The following is an 18,601-nucleotide window of genomic DNA, read 5'->3' as shown; positions in this document are numbered from 1 at the left end:
CTGAGCAGGTGGGAAACCACGTTTAGACTGTTCATTTGGAAACAGTACTGAACAACAAAGACGTAAATATGGCTGAGCAATTCCAACCAAATGCAGATGATATCCAGTTTCAATTACTGATCTTTTTAACTCAGGCCCAAGGTATAGCTTTTGAAAGCTATGTCTGTAGCCTCTTCTATCGGTGAACTGGTCACAGGAATGTGAAGCCTTACCTCCAGGTACGCTGACAGAGTCATGTAGATTTTCTCCCCATACGGAGTTACTCGGTTTAGCAAGAGAGAGTTGTGCATTGACGAGTCCCAGGCAGCTTCGAAACGGTAGAACGTCCTGCACATTGCATCAGAGGAGATGAGTGGCTATAAAAATGTCATTTAAAATAATGGCAACTGGAAAATATTAGTATATTACACTTGTTGATTTAACATGATAATAGTGTTATGTTAATAAACTTGAATGGCTAATAACTGCAGACTTAAGCATAATTTAAGTATATTGCCATGGCTACTAACTGACACATAACAGAACAGTCACTGGATGTTTTCAAATTAAAATGCACAAGCCTTATGAATTATTAAAGGAAGAATAATGGCTTCATAGAGAATTAAAAACACAATAACAGCATGCCAAATGAAAAAAACTAAATCAACAACAACAACAACAATAATACACTAAACACATAAGTTTCTTTTCGAACGAACACCATCACCATTAGCATGAAAAATGACACAGTCATCATGGGAAGCGATGATGAGAGATTCGACAAAGGAAGGCTGGGAAGACAGTGGGGAAATTATACCTAGGATCAGTTCCCAAGGAAATGCTTTGTATGACAGGGAGAGAATCAACCATATGATCATTGGTAAGGGAGGAGAACAGAGAAAGCCTCGTGCCACAAACCCTACGGGAATACACATTCCCTGATGTCTGAGGCTCCTCCACACACAAGTCAGATAAATAACTATATATCAGTGCACATCTCTTCTGAGTAACTGTTACAAACCCAGTGTCCGTTGATGAAAACCCAGGCCGTCTAACAAAACAGTCATACCAGCAATAAAGCAACCAAACAAGCATTGACTCAGAATATTTAGTGCTGTGTAAGTATGCGATCTACCCTCATTCCATGAGAAAGTGCAACATAAAATGACTTTTAAGCAAATCTGTCCCCCACCCTGCTGGTCCTCCACTCTACCCCACCCTGTCCTGATAGATACTGGTCTTGACCTCCCAGGTAATCACATGGCCTGAGTTTGCTTCGACTCCTGGCGTGCTGAACTTTTAAATCTTCGCACGGCTCTGCGCTGTCCGGAGCCGAGCCAAGCACTCAAGATGTCTGCGAGAAAGCGCAATCGGGCAGATGCAGCGTGCTGTAGGAGAGACCGGGATGAGAACGGGGGTGAGTCCGCAAGACGTTGCGCGCGAGAGAGAGAGTCAGAGGGAAAGGTGGGGGTGGAGAGTGAGAAAGAGAGGTGGAGCTGAACACAGGACTGAGAAGTGTGAGGTCGTTTCAGAGAGCATTAGAGAAGCAGTTGTCACCCTTGGGAATCGGCGGGGGGGAGACAGAGCAGACCTGGAGGAGGTGGTGCCATCATTCACACTCACTGTTACGGAGTGCTCTCACACAAAATCCCTGTCACACACACCCCACACGCAAGCACACAGACAGCACCCTCAGACAGGTGTGAACATTCGCACTCACATTGCTAAAGGCAAACCTACAGCCTGTGGGAGCGTGAGAGAAACCTCCCTTTCACACGCTCAGGAGTTTTCCTCCTCTTTCTTCTTCCATCCATCACACCGTCCAGCCTCTGTGTCATGTTTCTGGCAGCACTTGCAAAGTGACCCTCTGTGTTTTCCAGTTCCGTTTCCATCTGTGGGTCTAAATGAGATCTGGGACTTCAGTGCGCAGGGCGTGAGGTAGTGTGACAGTGCTGTTATTGAGGTTATGGTCCCGGGGTTTAGCTCTCAGCGCTGGGATACGCCAGCCTCTGCCCTCCAAGCCTCGGCCTGCAAGGCTGCTATTAACGAAGCTCTTGGGGGCAGTGGGGGTGAGTGACTTCACAGACTCTGGTTTGCTTTCCGCCTCACCCCTAATGCCGGCCAGCGGGGAGTGCATGACGAGGTGTTTAGGTGTGGATGCTGCCTTCTGTGTTGCTGCCAGAGAGTGTGTGTGTGTGTGTGTGTGTGTGTGTGTGTGTGTGTGTGTGTGTGTGTGTGTGTGTGTGTGTGTGTGTGTGTGTGTGTATGTGTGTGTGTGTGTGTGTGTGTGTGTGTGTGTGTGTGTGTGTGTGATGACAGTGCCGTGGTGCTCAGCAGAGTGCCTGTAGGGACCTCTTACGAAGCCTGTTATGGAGACTGTTACGGTGCCTGTTACGGTGCCTGTTACGGAGCCCCTCACGTGGCTGCCCCAACAAGCTCTCATTCACCCTCTTCGGGGCATCATCTCAAAGGAAACTGCACTTGTTGTTTTTCTCCATTGCCATGGTGATGTGTGGCATCTGCCAGGCAGATTGTGAGCACACCTGCCAGCACACAGGTACTGAGAATGAAAAAGTCCTATATTGGAAAATGTTGCAAAACTGAACAGCATTGCCCTCTAGTGATGCTGCCAAAAAAAGGCTTGCAGGAAAATTTTGAAGGGATTTATTCTACACAGTCCTGACCTTGGTCGTGAACGGAACTTAACTGGCAACTGTCAGATCAGCTTGAACCAAGGGGAATGGAAGTTTATAGCTGACATGACAGCCTGTTTGTGTGAGTAGAGATACGTCTCAGCAGGAAATCCATCATGCACAAATCCCGGGAGATTTGCAGTGCGGAGCCAGATTCCCAGTCGTCGCTCCTCACATCAGTGACTGTGGTTTACAGTGCTGCTCTGATGTTTTTCTCACTGGAGGACAGCTTTAATTAAATCATAAATTCCTAATCAAAAGACAGGATCTAAATGTGCTGTATGCCGAACAGTAAATTTTTTTACACGGACGCTGTGAACCTTTGTGGGTGTGTGAAAAAATGGTGACTCATCGCTAAAGGACTCGGATCGCTAAAAAGCAGGTTTTAAAACTGGGATCCACTCTGTTGCTTTTTCTGTGTGGTCTGAGATCGTCATTTCTCGGGTAAAAACAAATGACGGAGGTCCGCATTAGCTGAATTGTCCAAGTGTGGGCCACAGGTCGCTTACTCATTAACAGGGTGATGTATAATGCGTTCAACGCGCTCTCCACCGCACCTCCTGGAAAGATGCGGTCAGGCCGCAGACCCTACAAAGCCAAGCCATGCTGCCCGCAGCCATCTCACGCCCAAACATTTCCGCAGGAACCAACGCGAACCTCCCTCGAGGTTCTGACGGGAATGGGGTGGGCACGGTGGGAGAAGGGGCAGAAATGAGGAGGTGGGGGGGTGGGTATGGGGTAGCAGCATGGGAAAGCCAAGACAGACACATCAAGAACGGTGATACTGAACAGATGGATGACCAGAGAACTAAAACAACAACAAAAAATCAACACACGCAAAAATACAGATTTTAAAATAATAGAATACATGTTAATATAGATATTCTAAGTGCACCTGAGAGAATAAGAGGATAAGGATTGGAAAATAATATACCTAGGCATGTCCGAATCAAGAAACTGTCTGCAAAAACATAAAACAACATTCAGTTAGTGGGCCTGAGCGCAAATTGTCAAAGCCAATGTCCTCCTGGATATTACTGACATGGGCTCTTTGCAGAGGCCTCGCTGGCTGTGAAGATACAGACAGAGTGGCCAGTTTGGTTCAAAGCAGGGTAGCCATTTTGTTTCACAGGAAAAAAACAAAACCCGGCAGACGGCTAGGGCTCTGTAGGAAGGGCCCCCGGCCCTCGCCTTAATTCTTCCTTTCTGAGGTATGGAACCGTGTTGGATGTGAGGAGAACGCTAAAGCGCTGTGGTTACACCATAAGAGAGGAGGTCACAGCTGGAAACGGAACTGAGAGATTAAAAATAATCATAATAATAGTTGTCCATTTTAACTTGTCACGTGAGCGACTGCGCTTGTGGTCAGCGCTCTTTTGCAAAGGGGCGCATGTAAGGACGCGAGTAACCTTGTTGCTAGGAGACAGTTGATAGGGCAGGGCATTAAAATCGCACAAGAGATGCAATGCAATGTCAGTGTAGGTTGAAGTGAAGGTGATTGTGCAGTGAAAGCTAACGATACGACGTACACTGTACGGACACGAAAAGGGGCCGTGTCACCTGGAATTTCCATCATGCTGGGAGATACAATAAGCTGCACTAAGTACTGGAATGAAATAGCTCTAGTAAGGCATAAGAATACATTTCTCAAGCAAGGTTGTTTATTGTTAGTGGTTATGTGTCAGCATGGGATGCAAATTTTAGTCTTAAAGTCTTGAAACGAGAATAGTTAAAGTGTTGCATGCAGGCCATGAGCAAGCAATGGTTACTGATAGAGATGCCTTGTTCTCTATCTTTGAGCGATCGGTGAGCGATTAGTAGAGTCTGAGCAGTGTGGGTGCATGGGGTGGGATGGACAGAGTTAATGGGTGAATGAACAGATGAAGTATGGACACAACGTCACACAGCCAGGCGAGGAGGCGAACTAGAGAACCTTCACTATGGAAATCTGGAAAACCCACTGGGTCACTTTGACATGATACTGGATCTCACTATTGCTTTGTCCCTTGTTTATTTATTTGGTAGTTGTTGGGCACCCCTGCTTGTTGTCCATTAAATGTGTGACCTCCTTCATCTAGGCTGATAGAACCACATTTTGGTCTGGCAAATGAAATTCTAATAAAGGGTTAATATTTAAAGGGTTAATATTTAAAGGGTTAAAATAACAACAACGCGGTAGCAGGTGTGCAAAGGCCAGCGTGTCATTCAAGCAGGTGCGTCTAGTGCATCCGAAGCAGCCGGACCCGTAGCCCCGGGTTACGGGTCCCATCATGCACCAGGCTCTAAGGAGGGGTCCAGTGCAGCATTCCTGTGACGTGACACTTCCGGGAGGGGAACGTACAGAGAGCGTGTTGGTTGCAGAGAGAGGAGATCTGGCTGCATCTGCCTGCATACGTCCTCCACGGTGTTTGTGAAGCCTTGTGGGTCGCTACTGTGCGCTGGGTCGTGGTGCGTTTGTGCAGAGGAACATAAAGGCTTGGCTCTGCCGCTGGGGCTGTGCCTTTGGGAAAGGCTGCCTGGAGACAGGCTTTTTAAGGCCTCTGGCGCGCACCATTCCACTCCGGCAAACGCAGTCGCCGCTTTTAAAGTTGTCTTTTTATGTTTTGAGGGAGACCGCTCGTCAGGGCTTAGGCTCCTGCTCGGAGATCAGAGGCCAAGACAGGACAGAGTAAACAGGACTGTGCGAGGCATTTGCTCTTTGGGACAGAAAGCTTTGATTGGCTCCTGAGATCAGGAGACAGGATATTGAGAGCCAAAGCAGAGGAAATCAGTACAGAATAATGAGAATACGTCCTGGAAGGCCTGACCTTCTGTGCAGTGAAATGAAATCCCGAGTGAGCAAAGGGTTGTGTTAAAGCCCATTCCCAGCATCTACTGCGATAGCTCTGGAACCTTTAAGAATAGAGAAAATTCCCATCCCCATTTCTCCCCCATTCCCATCGCCAAAGTTCTGCTGGATCGCATAAATGAATTAGTAACTGTTTTTGCCATTTTCCATAAACGCGATTACTTTAGTTTCCCCTCTGAAATTCGTTACAATTCGGAAACCTGCCTGTCATCCGGGGAGGGTCGGACGTATCCGGCAGACAGGATGTTGAGGGACAGAATGTTGGGGTCAATGATGGACTCGTCGGCTTCAGGTGTATTCCGGATGCGGCCTGGAATGCAAACAGCAGATTTATTCCTCAGGGCCCATCTGGTTTCAAAGGTGGATAAAGAGGCCTGACTCACCTACGACAAGCTCACGGACTTCCTTCCACTTAATGTCTCCCCCTGACTCATGCACTATGGTCACCGTGACCCTCCTTTGAATTCCCTGTGACACACAAGATGTTAAGATGGCGGCTGGGTTTTGTTGGGTAGACGACAGATGCGGCTTGTACGTATATTACAGATACTGTTTACGTGTGTGTGCATGCATTGGTGTCTGCGTGTGCATGTGCATGTGCTTGTGTGTGTGTGTGTGTGTGTGTGTGTGAGTGTGTGTGTGTGAGTGTGTGTGTGTGTGAGTGTGTGTGTGTGAGTGTGTGTGTGTGTGTGTGTGTGTGTGTAGGAAGTGATCTGGACAAGAGCAGACCTGGTGTAAGAGGAAGGTGCCATGACAGGGCATTCCTCCTCTGTGGTCCACTGCTGCAGGGATGTAGCTATGCGAGTGAGACACACAGACACACAGACACACACACACACACACACACACACACACACACACACACACACACACACAGCTCAACCCAGGAGCCTGCTTAAACAGACCTTGGTTGTTGATAAGTGCCCAACTGCAGTCCTTTAGACTGGCTGTTCTGATCATGGAGATTAATTTGAATAATTGATTACCTATTACCAAATCACGGATTACCCCCCCCCCCCCCCCCCACGCCTTTAGCCAACTCTGCAGTGTGTTCTAGGTACAGATACGTTTTGTTCGTACAGGTCATAAAGGCTGAGTGTGAGACTTCAAACTCACTCTCCATTGGCCTCCAGCTCACAGATCTCAAAGAACACCATCAGGTCGTATTTGCAGTGGCAGGGACCTGCTGTGGGTCGTACGAGGGTCGTCAGCTTGGTCGCAGGCACTGAGGGAGAAAGAGAGCGACTTACTTTCACGGAGGTCTGAGACCTGTAGAGGAGTCTATTCACTCTGTTCAAGATGAAAGACGGGAGTCTCAGTTTAAAAGGGATGACGGCAAAAAAGGAGTTGTATAATATATAAAAGAGGAGAAGAGAAAAAGCAGCGTTAGAAAGAGAAAAGCTCGAGAGATTTGGAACGATGATCCAGAGGAAAGGCACATTTTGGTTCTGAATGAATGAACAGATCCCTCCACGTTAGTAGCATTTGAATTTTATATGCTGGACCTCTGATGAATAAACCCATGTTCTATACACAGATTTAATAGGATTGGATTACTGAGAAATATACTGTACGTAGGTCTTATGTCAACTGTCCTGCCTAAAACAATACCATGTAAGTAAATGTATAAACCATAATTTCTGAAAACCATTAATGATCATTTGCAAATGTTAAGGGACCGCTGTTCCAACCAACAAGTTTCAACCAAGATGTGACAGAACACATAGCTCTCACACATGCAACACAGATTCAGTACAGAACCAGTGACTGGTAAACCAGGAGTGTGTAGATAAGTGTGTATGTCTGACTAATGAGGAGGGACTCGAGAAGTGGGAGACAGTGGGACACCCACACACTTTAACCACAGACCCGAGGACAGTCCTGGCAACAAAATATCCGTCCATCAACGCAGAGGTACTTTACTGGTAAGGTTAGTCGGATAGGAATATGGACCTAGATTTTTAGGTTCTTTGTATCGATACCCTCAGTCACCCACTGTGGTTAACGTTGCCACATAATCATCAAGGGAACCAAGGTAAGAAGAGTTGAAAAGCTTCATATTTCTGTCTATACTGTCATTTGGTCTTCAACCAAGTGCACCTGCATTAGATTAGGCAGCTTGTTTTCCAGGACGTCCTCGGCCCTTGTCCACACGCAACTGTTACAAACCCGGCTTCTGCGCTTTAATTACTGAACAGATAGAGAGGGGCGGAGCTGTCAGTTTGGCTTGCCCCTCCCCGTCAAGGAGTAAAGAAGCTGCCATGCCCGCCACATTGAGGGCGTGCCCCGACAGGGAGTCCACCAACACCCCGTTGAAGACGTCTGGCACCAGGTAGCGAATCAGCTCCATGGCCTTCTCCCGATCTGACGGGGCGTCTGCGTCTTCAGCTACACTCCCACCCCCGGTGATAGAAAACTGAAGTGACATGGACCCCAGCAAGCGACACGCCAAGCAACAAAACCACTGGCAAAGCATTAAGACCACATAACATGATGTTATATAAGGCAATGTAAGGCAACACACACACACACACACACACAGACACACACACACACACACACACACACACACACACAGACACACACACACACACACAAAAACAAACATAAATGAAATGCGAGGCTCCATTTTACAGTGCTGCGGGACGAACAGTGGCATACAGTGCAAATGTCGCAAATATGCACTACTCCATTCTTAATGAGACTTGATTCACAGGGCAGTGACCTGTGTCACTGGTCTCACCTGGTTTGGACAGAGGCATAACCCTTGGGAACTGTCTTCTGCACGGACGTAGTGGACTGTGGAGAGAGAGAGAGAGAGAGAGAGAGAGAGAGAGAGAGAGAGAGAGAGAGAGAGAGAAGTTAGTCCTTATTTCCAGAGCACCGCAGGGTACCATGCAAATGCACTAGGAAAGAAAGCAAATGAAACAGGACGTAACGACCAATCAGATGCAACCACCTGATGAGGTCCTTGCACAGGGGCGGGAATGGCTGCTTTTGATAATGCCCGAACACCTCAAACACGATAGGCTGTGCCTTTATGTACTCCACGAAGGACTTGGTAACCTCCACGGCAATCTGGAGAAACAGGGAAGTAGCGGCTATGAGCCGCGGTGCTGCATGAGGTCTTAGTTAGGCGATAAGGCTTTAGTCAGAAGGGTCTTACGTTCTGCACATGGTAGAAGCCCAGCGGAGGACCTCGCCCTGTGTTCTTCAGAGGCTCCGTGGAAAAAGCTTCATCATGCCGGTGGATAAAGCTGGAAAGCAGAAGATCAAACTATGATTCCGGTAACTGTGGAAAGTGCAGGAAAGGAGCTGTGATACTTCAATCAATCCCCCCCCCCCCATCCAAACCTTGTTCCAAAGCCCCTCCCACCAAAGCCAAGCTTCCTTTCTTCTTTTGACTGTCGATCACTGTCGACCCTAACCACTGTTGGGGTCAGTCTTAACTCAGTTTTTATATTCCAGTGAAGATACTCACTTAAACTGGCAGAAGATGTCTGCATACTCTGAGGAGATGTTGGATGCTTGGAGTACAGTGACTCTAAATGTGAAGAGCTCTCCAATCCTGAGGTGGTCCAGAACACCATCCAGACCTGATTTCACTGGGCTGTCCAGATCTTCTGGTTCGGCTGAAGAGATATTAACCAATGGAAGCGAGAATACACAAATTGTTATGAACAAGAAGACAGATGGGAAATGGCTTGGCAGGAGGCTGTGTAACCCCTAAATATTTCACAAGCACATTTTTACATCCATCACAAAAACAGATCATTCGTATGGTTTCACATGGCATAAGTCGCTCTGGATAAGAGCGTCTGCTAAATGCTGTAAATGCAGCCATGTTTTTTGTTTTTTTTCCCGCTCTACATGCTACCCTGTCTTCATCTGGTACCTGCGCAGGTATTGTTATTGACTTCATCTGCAGATGGCACCGTGTCTGAGTTCTGCCCTTCCCCTTCCACGATACGCAGCTCCTCCTGAGAATGTCCCGCGTGGGACAGGCCGGCAGGACAGGACTCTGCCTGAAACTGAGGGAAAGGCTGCTCTTAGTCAAACGTCTGAAGGTCAAGCTCCGAACACACCTGAGCCTGGTATATGATCACCTGGGCCAGGTATATGATCACCTGTTCAGGGATGTTTGGAGCAGAACAAGAACAAAAAAGTGGATTCCCTGAGGGAACTTCTCAATTATGATAAACACTAACAAAGCCTGCAGGTAGGCCTTCAACTGTTCTTTGACTAGTCAGAATTCAAATTTCTAGATATTTACATATCTAAATATGTAAATAAATATCAAGAAATAGCTAGAATTCTAACTTTCATTCATTTGCATCGAGGGTTGTTTTACCTTCTCAAACTGCTGGTCCTCAAATGAGATCTTGGCGGTTCCCGACTGCCTGACACCTGAGCCGTAATCAGGCGCCTCCTCATCAGCTGGAGGAAAAACCAGAGTGCCTTCGCTTCACTTCCTCATGAAGTCACACACACCATGCCCTTCAGATACAGCCCCCCTCCGCCACACGACATTTATACTCAGCCTTTTCATCGGTGCTCCGCAACACCAGCAACAACAAAAATAAAATGCTCTGAAAGTTAAACTGTGATTCAAGCGAGAAGATCTTTTCCAGAACAATCCTGCAAACATCTCACGAATTAGCAAATAAACAAACCACCAACCAAACAGCAACTCAAATATTGTTGCTCTAACTTGTTTCTTTGTGTGCAGGCACATTAATATACATGGGCTGCGTTTTTCAATCAGGGATTTTTTTAAAAGGAATTCAGGGTCCCAATCTGACCTGATATGGCCTGGACTGCGACTCTCAGGAAGCCCTTCACCTCGCCCCTCTCGCTGACGACGGACACTCGGTGGACCAAAGGCACAGGATACAGCAGGTTGCTAAGATACACGAAGGCCCTGGAAAAGAGGGGGGTGAACATGAGCGGGGGGGTGATGAAGGAGAGAGACACCTCGCAGCCAAAGAGCCGGCACCTCCGTACAATGGGCAAGCACGACACAGAGCTGCAAAGCAGGTGAATGAGCAAAGACTACAGTGACCCTCGAGATGACGGCCCCTCGCGGCTTAACACTTTGATCTGATCAGTGTGCACGTCTAAAGGGAGTGCGCGTGAGCATTTTTATAATAGTTATTTATTATTTATTTGTTTATTTTAGCTTTAAAGACCTTTGGTGGTTTTATGGAGCATGGGCTAAGAATGAAACTAAACTCTTTATGAGTGAATGTGGTGAGTGTGTGTGTGTGTGTGTGTGAGGGGCAAGTGAGTGGATGTATAAATGTGAATATTTTTTTCAGGAAAAGAACAAGGGTCGTCATTCACATTGCATCTCAGACTGGTAGTGTTGATTCATTCAGTATTTATGAACCAGCTCACAAAAGTTCAACCTGGATTAAATCGTCTTCATGAGATGCAATGTGAAAACCAACCCAGAATCCAGGCCAGGTTTCTAACTACACTACGTGGGTTTGGCGCTAACGCTCGAAATGACATTGAGGTTCAAGGTTTCAGTAAAAACACAAGCTGGAAACCATCTGGGATTTCCTTCGTTCAGCCTAGTCCTTAAGATTCTGCAACCTTCTGTTTCTCCAACACAATCTGTCTATGGACTGTTACGCACAGTCAAAAATGACATTTTGCATGATCCCATGGACGGTAGACATTTAAGAGGAAGGTGTGTGTGGGGGGGTTAGCAAAGGAAAACGTTGAAGACAAGATTGGTGAGGTACAAAGAAAGCATGCTCAGGAAAAAAACTGTAACCAAAAAGATCTGGAAACCGATTTACAAATAATAAGGCAAATAAAAAAAAGAAGCTTGAAAAGACAATGTCAGCCATAAAAGCAGCATGACACCTAGTAACTAATGAGAAGCCATACTGTCACAGGTGCGTGACACAACGCACAGGTGCAGCCGAACCAAAATAAAATGTGTGAGCCAATTCACCAATCCAAAGTTTCCGTTTCACAAAAAAACTGAAATGAATCGAATGCTGTGGCATGCCTAGGAGAGGTAGCTGTTCTAGAAACCAGCTCTTTCATCTTGAGATATTGGGGACGTGCTGAATCGCAGCTTTGCCGTATTACAAGAATCGGTTAACAGCTCACTGGATGAATCGTTAAGAGTTCATTCATCGGACTGCCATGCCATTTAAAGAAAGATCTGAACACATTTCCTTCTGTGTTAAAACAAACAGCTGTTTGTGTGTGCAGGTAATACTTTAAAACAGATGTTATGTGTTTCCAGGTAATATTTTAACACAGCTGTTGTGTGTGTGTGCAGGTAATACTTTAAAACAGCTGTTATGTGTGTGTCTAGGTAATACTTTAAAACAGTTGTTATGTATGTTCTGGTAATACTTTAAAACAGCTGTTGTGTGTGTTCATGTAATACTTTAAAACTTACAGCTGTTATGTGTGTCCAGGTAATACTTTAAAACAAACAGCTGTTATATATATTTAGGTAATAATTTAAAACAGCTGTTATGTGTGTGTCCAGGTAATACTTTAATGAGGTTTGGTCTTCTGAACGGCCTCCTGTCAGGTGACGCAGCTCAGGTTCATCTGTGACACACACCTTGGCATGAAGCATTCAGTTCAGTTGGACTTTAGGTCTGTAAAAACAAGTCAGACCTAATACTGACTCAAGGCCAGCACATTATAAATGTGCAGGCAATAGAGGAATAATCTTTGAAGGAAACTAACATTTGTGCATGCTGGACGGCCAAGGAAAGTGTTCACATAGTTTGGATGAAAGTCAAATGTTTTGTAATGAGAAAAGGTTTTAAACTTCCAAATGTCTACCCTATACTGTATAGTCTGGAAACAGCAACAAACTCCTCACACATCTTCAACATATAGAGCTAACATATTCTGTGATAGTCTCCGCCCTTCCTGTGATAGTCTCCGCCCTTCCTGTGATGGTCTCCACCCTTTTTGTACTCATCTCCGCCCTTCTTTCCTGTTCTCCGCCCTGCCTGTGCTCCTGAAAAATGCATAGTGGAGAGCTGGGGTGTGGGGGTGGGGGACTGAATTGCAAGAGTGTGAACAGAGGCGGGACATCATGAGTGACATGTCTGAGTGACAAGTGGGAGGGACGGAAAGACGGGGGGGGGGGGGGGGAGTATACCTGCATTAGCCATCACACAGATTAGCCTTATGCTAAGCATAGATAACGATCAGTCGATAATTGAAAGGTTTTCGGCCATTTACACACAACAGAGGGAAAACTCATTCGGGGTGTGGCTACAGATTCAGCTACATGGACTTTTCAGGCTCAAACAGTGATCTGACTGGTAGAAATAATTTATATATATTAAGACGGTACTTTTATTCTTGGACAAATGACTTATATTACCAGAATACACAAATTAAGTTCGTGTCTGAAGTCATTTAGAACACAAATATTAAAATGTTGGGTTTATTGTCACTTTAAAATACAGACACTAAAGCACAGGCTAACCAAGACACTCCTCCTTAGCAGAAACAGCAGTTTAAGCAGGCTTGAGAATGGTGCAATCCCTTCCTGTGTTTACACATCGCAAAAAAACTTGTGTGTCATTAATCAGTACCTAATTCTGCACGTGTGCGCGAGCTTGGTGTGGTGTCTGTTTTTCTGTGTCCTCGGGTTTATTCTGCTGTATGCGGAGTGTGCATGTGGAGTGTGGGTGAGTGTTTGTGACAGAAGTCCTGTGTCTCAGTGTGAAAGAGCTAGTTTCCTTTCCCAGCATGCTCCTAAAACCTCACCAACCTTCCCACTACACTGAACAAGGGGGGGCGCTCGTAAAACGGGTCCTCATTGGAGCTCCCGCATGGGTCCCTCTCGTCATCTTCATAATCTTCCACGTCTTCGTCGTCGTCGTCCCCGAGCTCAGAGCACAGGTCATCCGAGGAGAGATCATCGCTGAGGTCCTCCAGCTCCGCCCCAACCCCTCCGCGGAGCCGCGATTGGACAAGCTCGGTGGTTTCGGAGGTGGTGGTGGGTTCAGAGGGGTTGGGGGAAGCGGTGCGTTCATGTGCTTGCTCACTAAGGCATGCGGTGAATAGGGGGCTGCTGGTGCAGCCAAACACATGGGAACCCAGTTAGTTACTGCTCACGCAAGGACTGGGTCATGTGATTGGGCTGGTCAGTTTGCAAGGAGCCTACAGGTCAGAAACTGGCACGTGCTCAGCGCCAAAGGGTTACCAAATACACAGCACATAGACTGGAGCAATTCAATAAGGTATCAGCACAGCCGATGAACCTACGAAGAGGCATCTGCTGGAGACTCTTTATAACTCTGGAAAATCGGTGGATAAGTAAAAAGATTATAAACAAATCGTTAAGGGGAGATATGTGACCTAATTTGCAGACCTGTACATACTGCTGAGATGGACAGCTGAAGGAGGACTAAAGGCTTTACAGAATTTTCCGGACTTTTCTTGAAGTCTGGACTGGCTGACTGTGTTAGTGAAACACACATCCTCCTGTACCCAGCGTTTAACAACCGCTGTGATTACCTGACATCACTGCTCATGGTTACAGACCTATTACAGCAAAGGGAAGGAGCAAAACAATGTCACAGAGATCCTCCTGCTCAGACTAAAACACGTACAGCAATACTTACATCTTATACCTCACAGCCTGTCTGCACTCGGACGCAATGTAGAGTGTGAGCTACTGTATCTAAGAACCTCGCATGGCCCGTTTTATGTCTGTCCTGCATGCATACACACATCCGTGCAAATATTTGATTCACGCACACCTAATTCCTTCGCGAGTCGGGTGTGTCAGAGCAGTCAGACGCAGGAGAGGTCTGGAGTAGCTGGGGCCCAGATGTGCACGACGTCACCGGACACTCACCTTCCAACCAGGCGGAACCACGGGAAGCGATCGTAGAATGGGTCGCCGCCTGTCAGGACGCTGTCGCAGTCCTCGATGACACTGCTGGGTACCTCTGCGACACGGTCGTACATCTCCCTCATCAGGTCCAAACGCTGTCTACAGGGGGCAGCACTGCATACTTTAGCATTTATTTGCATGCGATTCTCTCGTGGTTTTGCAGGACACATGGAAAGATCAAAAAGCAACATATCAGACAGAACATTACTCATCTGATACAGGCCTTTTGTATGCTGCATGTTAACTAGAATGAACAATTACTTTAATATTAAAGCTAACAAAAACATTTTTATAAAATACACTCCAGGATAGCCATCGCACTGCGTACTCCTGCGTGAAATGCTAAGGGGAGAACCTGAGCTTCTCCAGGGTCCAGTAGTGCGTGGCTCCGTTCTTCTCATCCTGCACCTCCACGGCCACGATGGTGCGGGGGAAGGGGCTCCTCTCACGCTCCTCCGCTGCCTCGGCAGGCAGCAGCTCGGGGGGCAGTGGGGAGTACAGCGTGTCTGTCAGCAGTACAAACTGGAACTGCACCTGGGAGGGACCATCAGCACAGCCACACTCTTAAACCCTGCCTGGATATACTAATATTCCTCAACATAGGAAGGTTTGTAAAGTGAAAACGGACAGCCAAGCATTTGTCTGTGTATTTTCCAGTGGCCATACATCCAGTATGCTGGAGAATCATTTTTTATGCTACTGTTTTGATATCTCCACAGCAAGTGAAATAGCTTTTCAAATGATTGGCATCACTTATTTTTTAGTTAATGTATCACTTAAGTCACTAAGCTCAAAACTCCTACCTTCTTCTTGAGCTCCACGCTAATGGCATTGGCCTCTTTAAGGAAGATGGCGTTGCCCCAAAGAAGGTCTCTGAGAGAAGTGAACTGGTAACTCCTCCACTTTCTGAAGGCCCACAGAGCCAACTCTGTCTCCCTCTCCGTCCATGGCACTATGGGTAATGAAGTTCAGACAGTGTTTTCGGCAATGAAGTGATCACAGTATATTATATGCATCCACACCATTAAAGAGCATTTCAAAATCTGATGCTTGTCCTACTGTGAAAACAATTGTAGCTGCCTGCTTACCTTCCTCCTCAGGTTCTTCCTCTTCCTCATGCGCTTCAGGGTAATATCGATCAACCTGCTTCTGCAGGGCCTCCAACCTGCTCTCATAGTCCTGGGAAAGGCCAGAGTTGCGTGTTTCTACTAGAGACAGTCTGCACGGAGTTTGGCCTGAGCGTCAATGGCACCGCAAATCCTGAAGCTCAGTGAAATGTCCAGAATTGTCACTCACCAGTCTCTGTTGTTCCAGAAGATTGTTGGCCTCCTCCCTCTCTTTGCGGTACTGATCCTCCAACTCCTGAAGTCTGCACAGAGGACAAGAGACTCTGATGCAAAATGAATCATTCGGAATCTCTGCTTTATGCTCCTCCTTATGCCCCGCCCCGCCCCCCTCCCCCCACCCTCTCCTCCCACCTCTGATCCATCTCTTGCTTCATGTCTATGCCCTGTTTCTCCAGCAGCTCCCGCTGGGCAAAGGCCCAGTCCACGGGCTCAGCCGGGGTCTCTGCGTATGGCGTCCTGTCCCGCTCGGCCCTCGCCTGCTCCGGGTGGTTGAAGCGGAAAACGTGGCTCTTTCCCATGATGATGCGGTTCCCTGGGAGGAGACAGCTGAACCGTGAGACCCGACACGACATGAGATCGCAGAACAGCTGGGTTGGAGCCCCAATATGGTCCAACTAATAACACTAGTTTTGATAGGAATTTCTTACAAATACGTAGGGATATAACCAGTTAACTATATAACTAGCTACATAATGTTAGTTAGGTTAACTAGCTAACGATAGATTAGCTAGATAAATAGATCCAGTTCAGTGCTGGTTACGTTCTATAACTTACATTTTAACTTTTTTTATGTTATATAAATATTAATATTATTTAAATAAACAATGAATCAGTCTGATTCTTTATTAAGTAAATGAATACTGGTGTCATCTGCCACTGGAGTGTACAGTGGGCCAATCAGACAGCAGAAAAGAGCACAATGAGGACTCCCAGTATGCTGTGCGCCTCTCCACAGACTTTAGTTTAAAATTGATTTTTAATGCGTTTATTAAGTGTTTGAGTTCTGTGTGTTTTGTTCAGTTATTCCTGTCTTTTGTTAGTTTAATCAGCATCTCAGAAATGCTCTACCCTCATTGTGGTGTGTTTCTCTATTGATAATTTGTCCACATTTTCCCATTTAGTTCAGTTGTTTTTCTGCTTGTATGATATGTGCGAGCCTGTTTTGTATCAGAATAAGCCAGAAATCTCACAGGGAGGCTGGTGACCTGTGCTGTATCACTGTAGACAAGAAACTGAGTTACATGAAAGCAGAGACAGTGAGGAAGAGGAGAGATCAATATGCTAGGTGGACACAGCTGATCTGAGAACAGTAGGCTCAGTGAGGAAGAGGAGAGATCAATATGCTAGGTGGACACACCTGATCTGAGAACAGTAGGCTCAGTGAGGAAGAGGAGAGATCAATATACTAGGTGGACACAGCTGATCTGAGGAAAGTGGGCTCAGTGAGGAAGAGGAGAGATCAATATACTAGGTGGACACACCTGATCTGAGAACAGTAGGCTCAGTGAGGAAGAGGAGAGATCAATATGCTAGGTGGACACAGCTGATCTGAGGAAAGTGGGCTCAGTGAGGAAGAGGAGAGATCAATATACTAGGTGGACACACCTGATCTGAGGAAAGTGGGCTCAGTGAGGAAGAGGAGAGATCAATATGCTAGGTGGATACACCTCATCTGAGAACATTAGGCTCAGTGAGGAAGAGGAGATATCAATATGCTAGGTGGACACAGCTGATCTGAGGAAAGTGGGCTCAGTGAGGAAGAGAAGAGATCAATATACTAGGTGGACACACCTGATCTGAGAACAGTAGACTCAGTGAGGAAGAGGAGAGATCAATATGCTAGAAGAGGAGAGATCAATATACTAGGTGGACACACCTGATCTGAGAACAGTAGGCTCAGTGAGGAAGAGGAGAGATCAATATGCTAGGTGGACACAGCTGATCTGAGGAAAGTGGGCTCAGTGAGGAAGAGGAGAGATCAATATACTAGGTGGACACACCTGATCTGAGGAAAGTGGGCTCAGTGAGGAAGAGGAGAGATCAATATGCTAGGTGGACACACCTGATCTGAGGACAGTGGGCTCAGTCACTTTCTTCCCATTGACGTAGGTATCAGCTCCTTCACACGGCTCTAGAATCACTGCTTTCAAAAAAATGAGGAAAACAATACCATTAAATAAATTGCCCAGTGTGTGTGCGTGTGTGTGTGTGAGTGCGTATGTATGTGTGTGTGTGTGTGTGTGTGTGTGTGTGTGTGTGTGCGTGCGTATGTGTGTGTGTGTGTGCGTGCGTATGTGTGTGTGTGTGTGTGTGTAAGTGTGTGTGAGTGTGAGTGTGTGTGAGTGTGAGAGTGTGTGTGAGAGTGTGTATGTGTATGTCTATATGTATTTACAGAATGTCATAGAAACAATAACAGAAAATAGTAATAATTTGAAAATACAGCTGGTGAAGACAGTAGGTAAAGGACTGCGTATGACAGTGGTTAAAAGTCGTTCACTTCTCCACAGGCACCATGTATGAATCACCAGCTCTGTTCTCTGAAAGTTTTTCTACACTAGGGCTCGGATCTCCTTAGCAACACTATTCTGGAGCCTTTCTTTCTTAGTAAGACACTAATAAATTTGGCAGTTTCTTAAAGCTACACATCAACAAAACCGAATTTACTGATTTTGGAGAGAGCATCTTCTTAACCAGTTTTCAGATGTGTTTAGCTACTAAGGTTAATGCAAGGGTTCTGTTTAAGTGGGAGAAATGAGTGTTTACATATCGTAATACATAATACATAGTTCAACATGTCATCTAAGTGTGTGCGTGTGTGTGTGTGTGTGTGTGTGTGTGTGAGTGTGAGTGTGTGTGTGTGTGAGAGTGTGTGTGAGTGTGTGTGTGTGTGTGTGTGTGTGTGTGTGTGTGTGTGAGTGTGAGTGTGTGTGTGTGTGAGAGTGTGTATGAGTGTGTGTGTGTGTGTGTGTGTGTGCGTGTGCGTGCGCGCGCGTGTGTGTGTACGTGTGAATAAACGTAGCTCACCTTCTCCCATAGGATCTGAACTGCAGGTGAA

The 18,601-nt window shown here is 46.4% G+C and overlaps 1 protein-coding gene across 26 annotated transcripts in view; it reads right to left on the bottom strand.

The window, feature by feature from the left end:
• Positions 1–18,601, bottom strand: part of kif1aa (kinesin family member 1Aa) — a 48,066-nt gene that overhangs the window by 6,988 nt on the left and 22,477 nt on the right. For 5 of the 26 annotated variants that reach the window (XM_081717054.1, XM_081717048.1, XM_081717056.1 and 2 more), the window contains 22 exons: positions 18,571–18,601; positions 17,609–17,689; positions 15,898–16,078; positions 15,716–15,788; positions 15,508–15,598; positions 15,223–15,371; positions 14,775–14,953; positions 14,381–14,518; positions 13,289–13,591; positions 10,323–10,441; positions 9,872–9,978; positions 9,416–9,551; positions 9,002–9,152; positions 8,687–8,777; positions 8,480–8,598; positions 8,264–8,319; positions 6,637–6,745; positions 6,250–6,316; positions 5,904–5,988; positions 5,721–5,830; positions 3,607–3,629; positions 213–327 (listed from right to left, as the gene is read on the bottom strand). The exon at positions 18,571–18,601 is cut by the window's right edge and continues 76 nt beyond it. In XM_081717054.1, the coding sequence (XP_081573180.1) occupies positions 213–327; positions 3,607–3,629; positions 5,721–5,830; positions 5,904–5,988; positions 6,250–6,316; positions 6,637–6,745; positions 8,264–8,319; positions 8,480–8,598; positions 8,687–8,777; positions 9,002–9,152; positions 9,416–9,551; positions 9,872–9,978; positions 10,323–10,441; positions 13,289–13,591; positions 14,381–14,518; positions 14,775–14,953; positions 15,223–15,371; positions 15,508–15,598; positions 15,716–15,788; positions 15,898–16,078; positions 17,609–17,689; positions 18,571–18,601 (2,514 nt within the window). Of the gene's footprint in view, positions 1–212; positions 328–796; positions 821–3,606; positions 3,630–5,720; positions 5,831–5,903; positions 5,989–6,249; positions 6,317–6,636; positions 6,746–8,263; positions 8,320–8,479; positions 8,599–8,686; positions 8,778–9,001; positions 9,153–9,415; positions 9,552–9,871; positions 9,979–10,322; positions 10,442–13,288; positions 13,592–14,380; positions 14,519–14,774; positions 14,954–15,222; positions 15,372–15,507; positions 15,599–15,715; positions 15,789–15,897; positions 16,079–17,608; positions 17,690–18,570 lie in introns of all 26 variants that reach the window. The other 21 variants (XM_035524070.2, XM_035524080.2, XM_081717061.1 and 18 more) reach the window with 13 other exon arrangements.

Source organism: Electrophorus electricus, chromosome 7, assembly GCF_041902795.1.
Source record: "Electrophorus electricus isolate QZ-2024a chromosome 7, ASM4190279v1, whole genome shotgun sequence".
In the NCBI taxonomy this organism is placed as follows: domain Eukaryota; kingdom Metazoa; phylum Chordata; class Actinopteri; order Gymnotiformes; family Gymnotidae; genus Electrophorus; species Electrophorus electricus.
The sequence above is the reverse complement of the archived record's forward strand: the minus strand, read 5'-3'. Positions and strand labels throughout refer to the sequence as shown.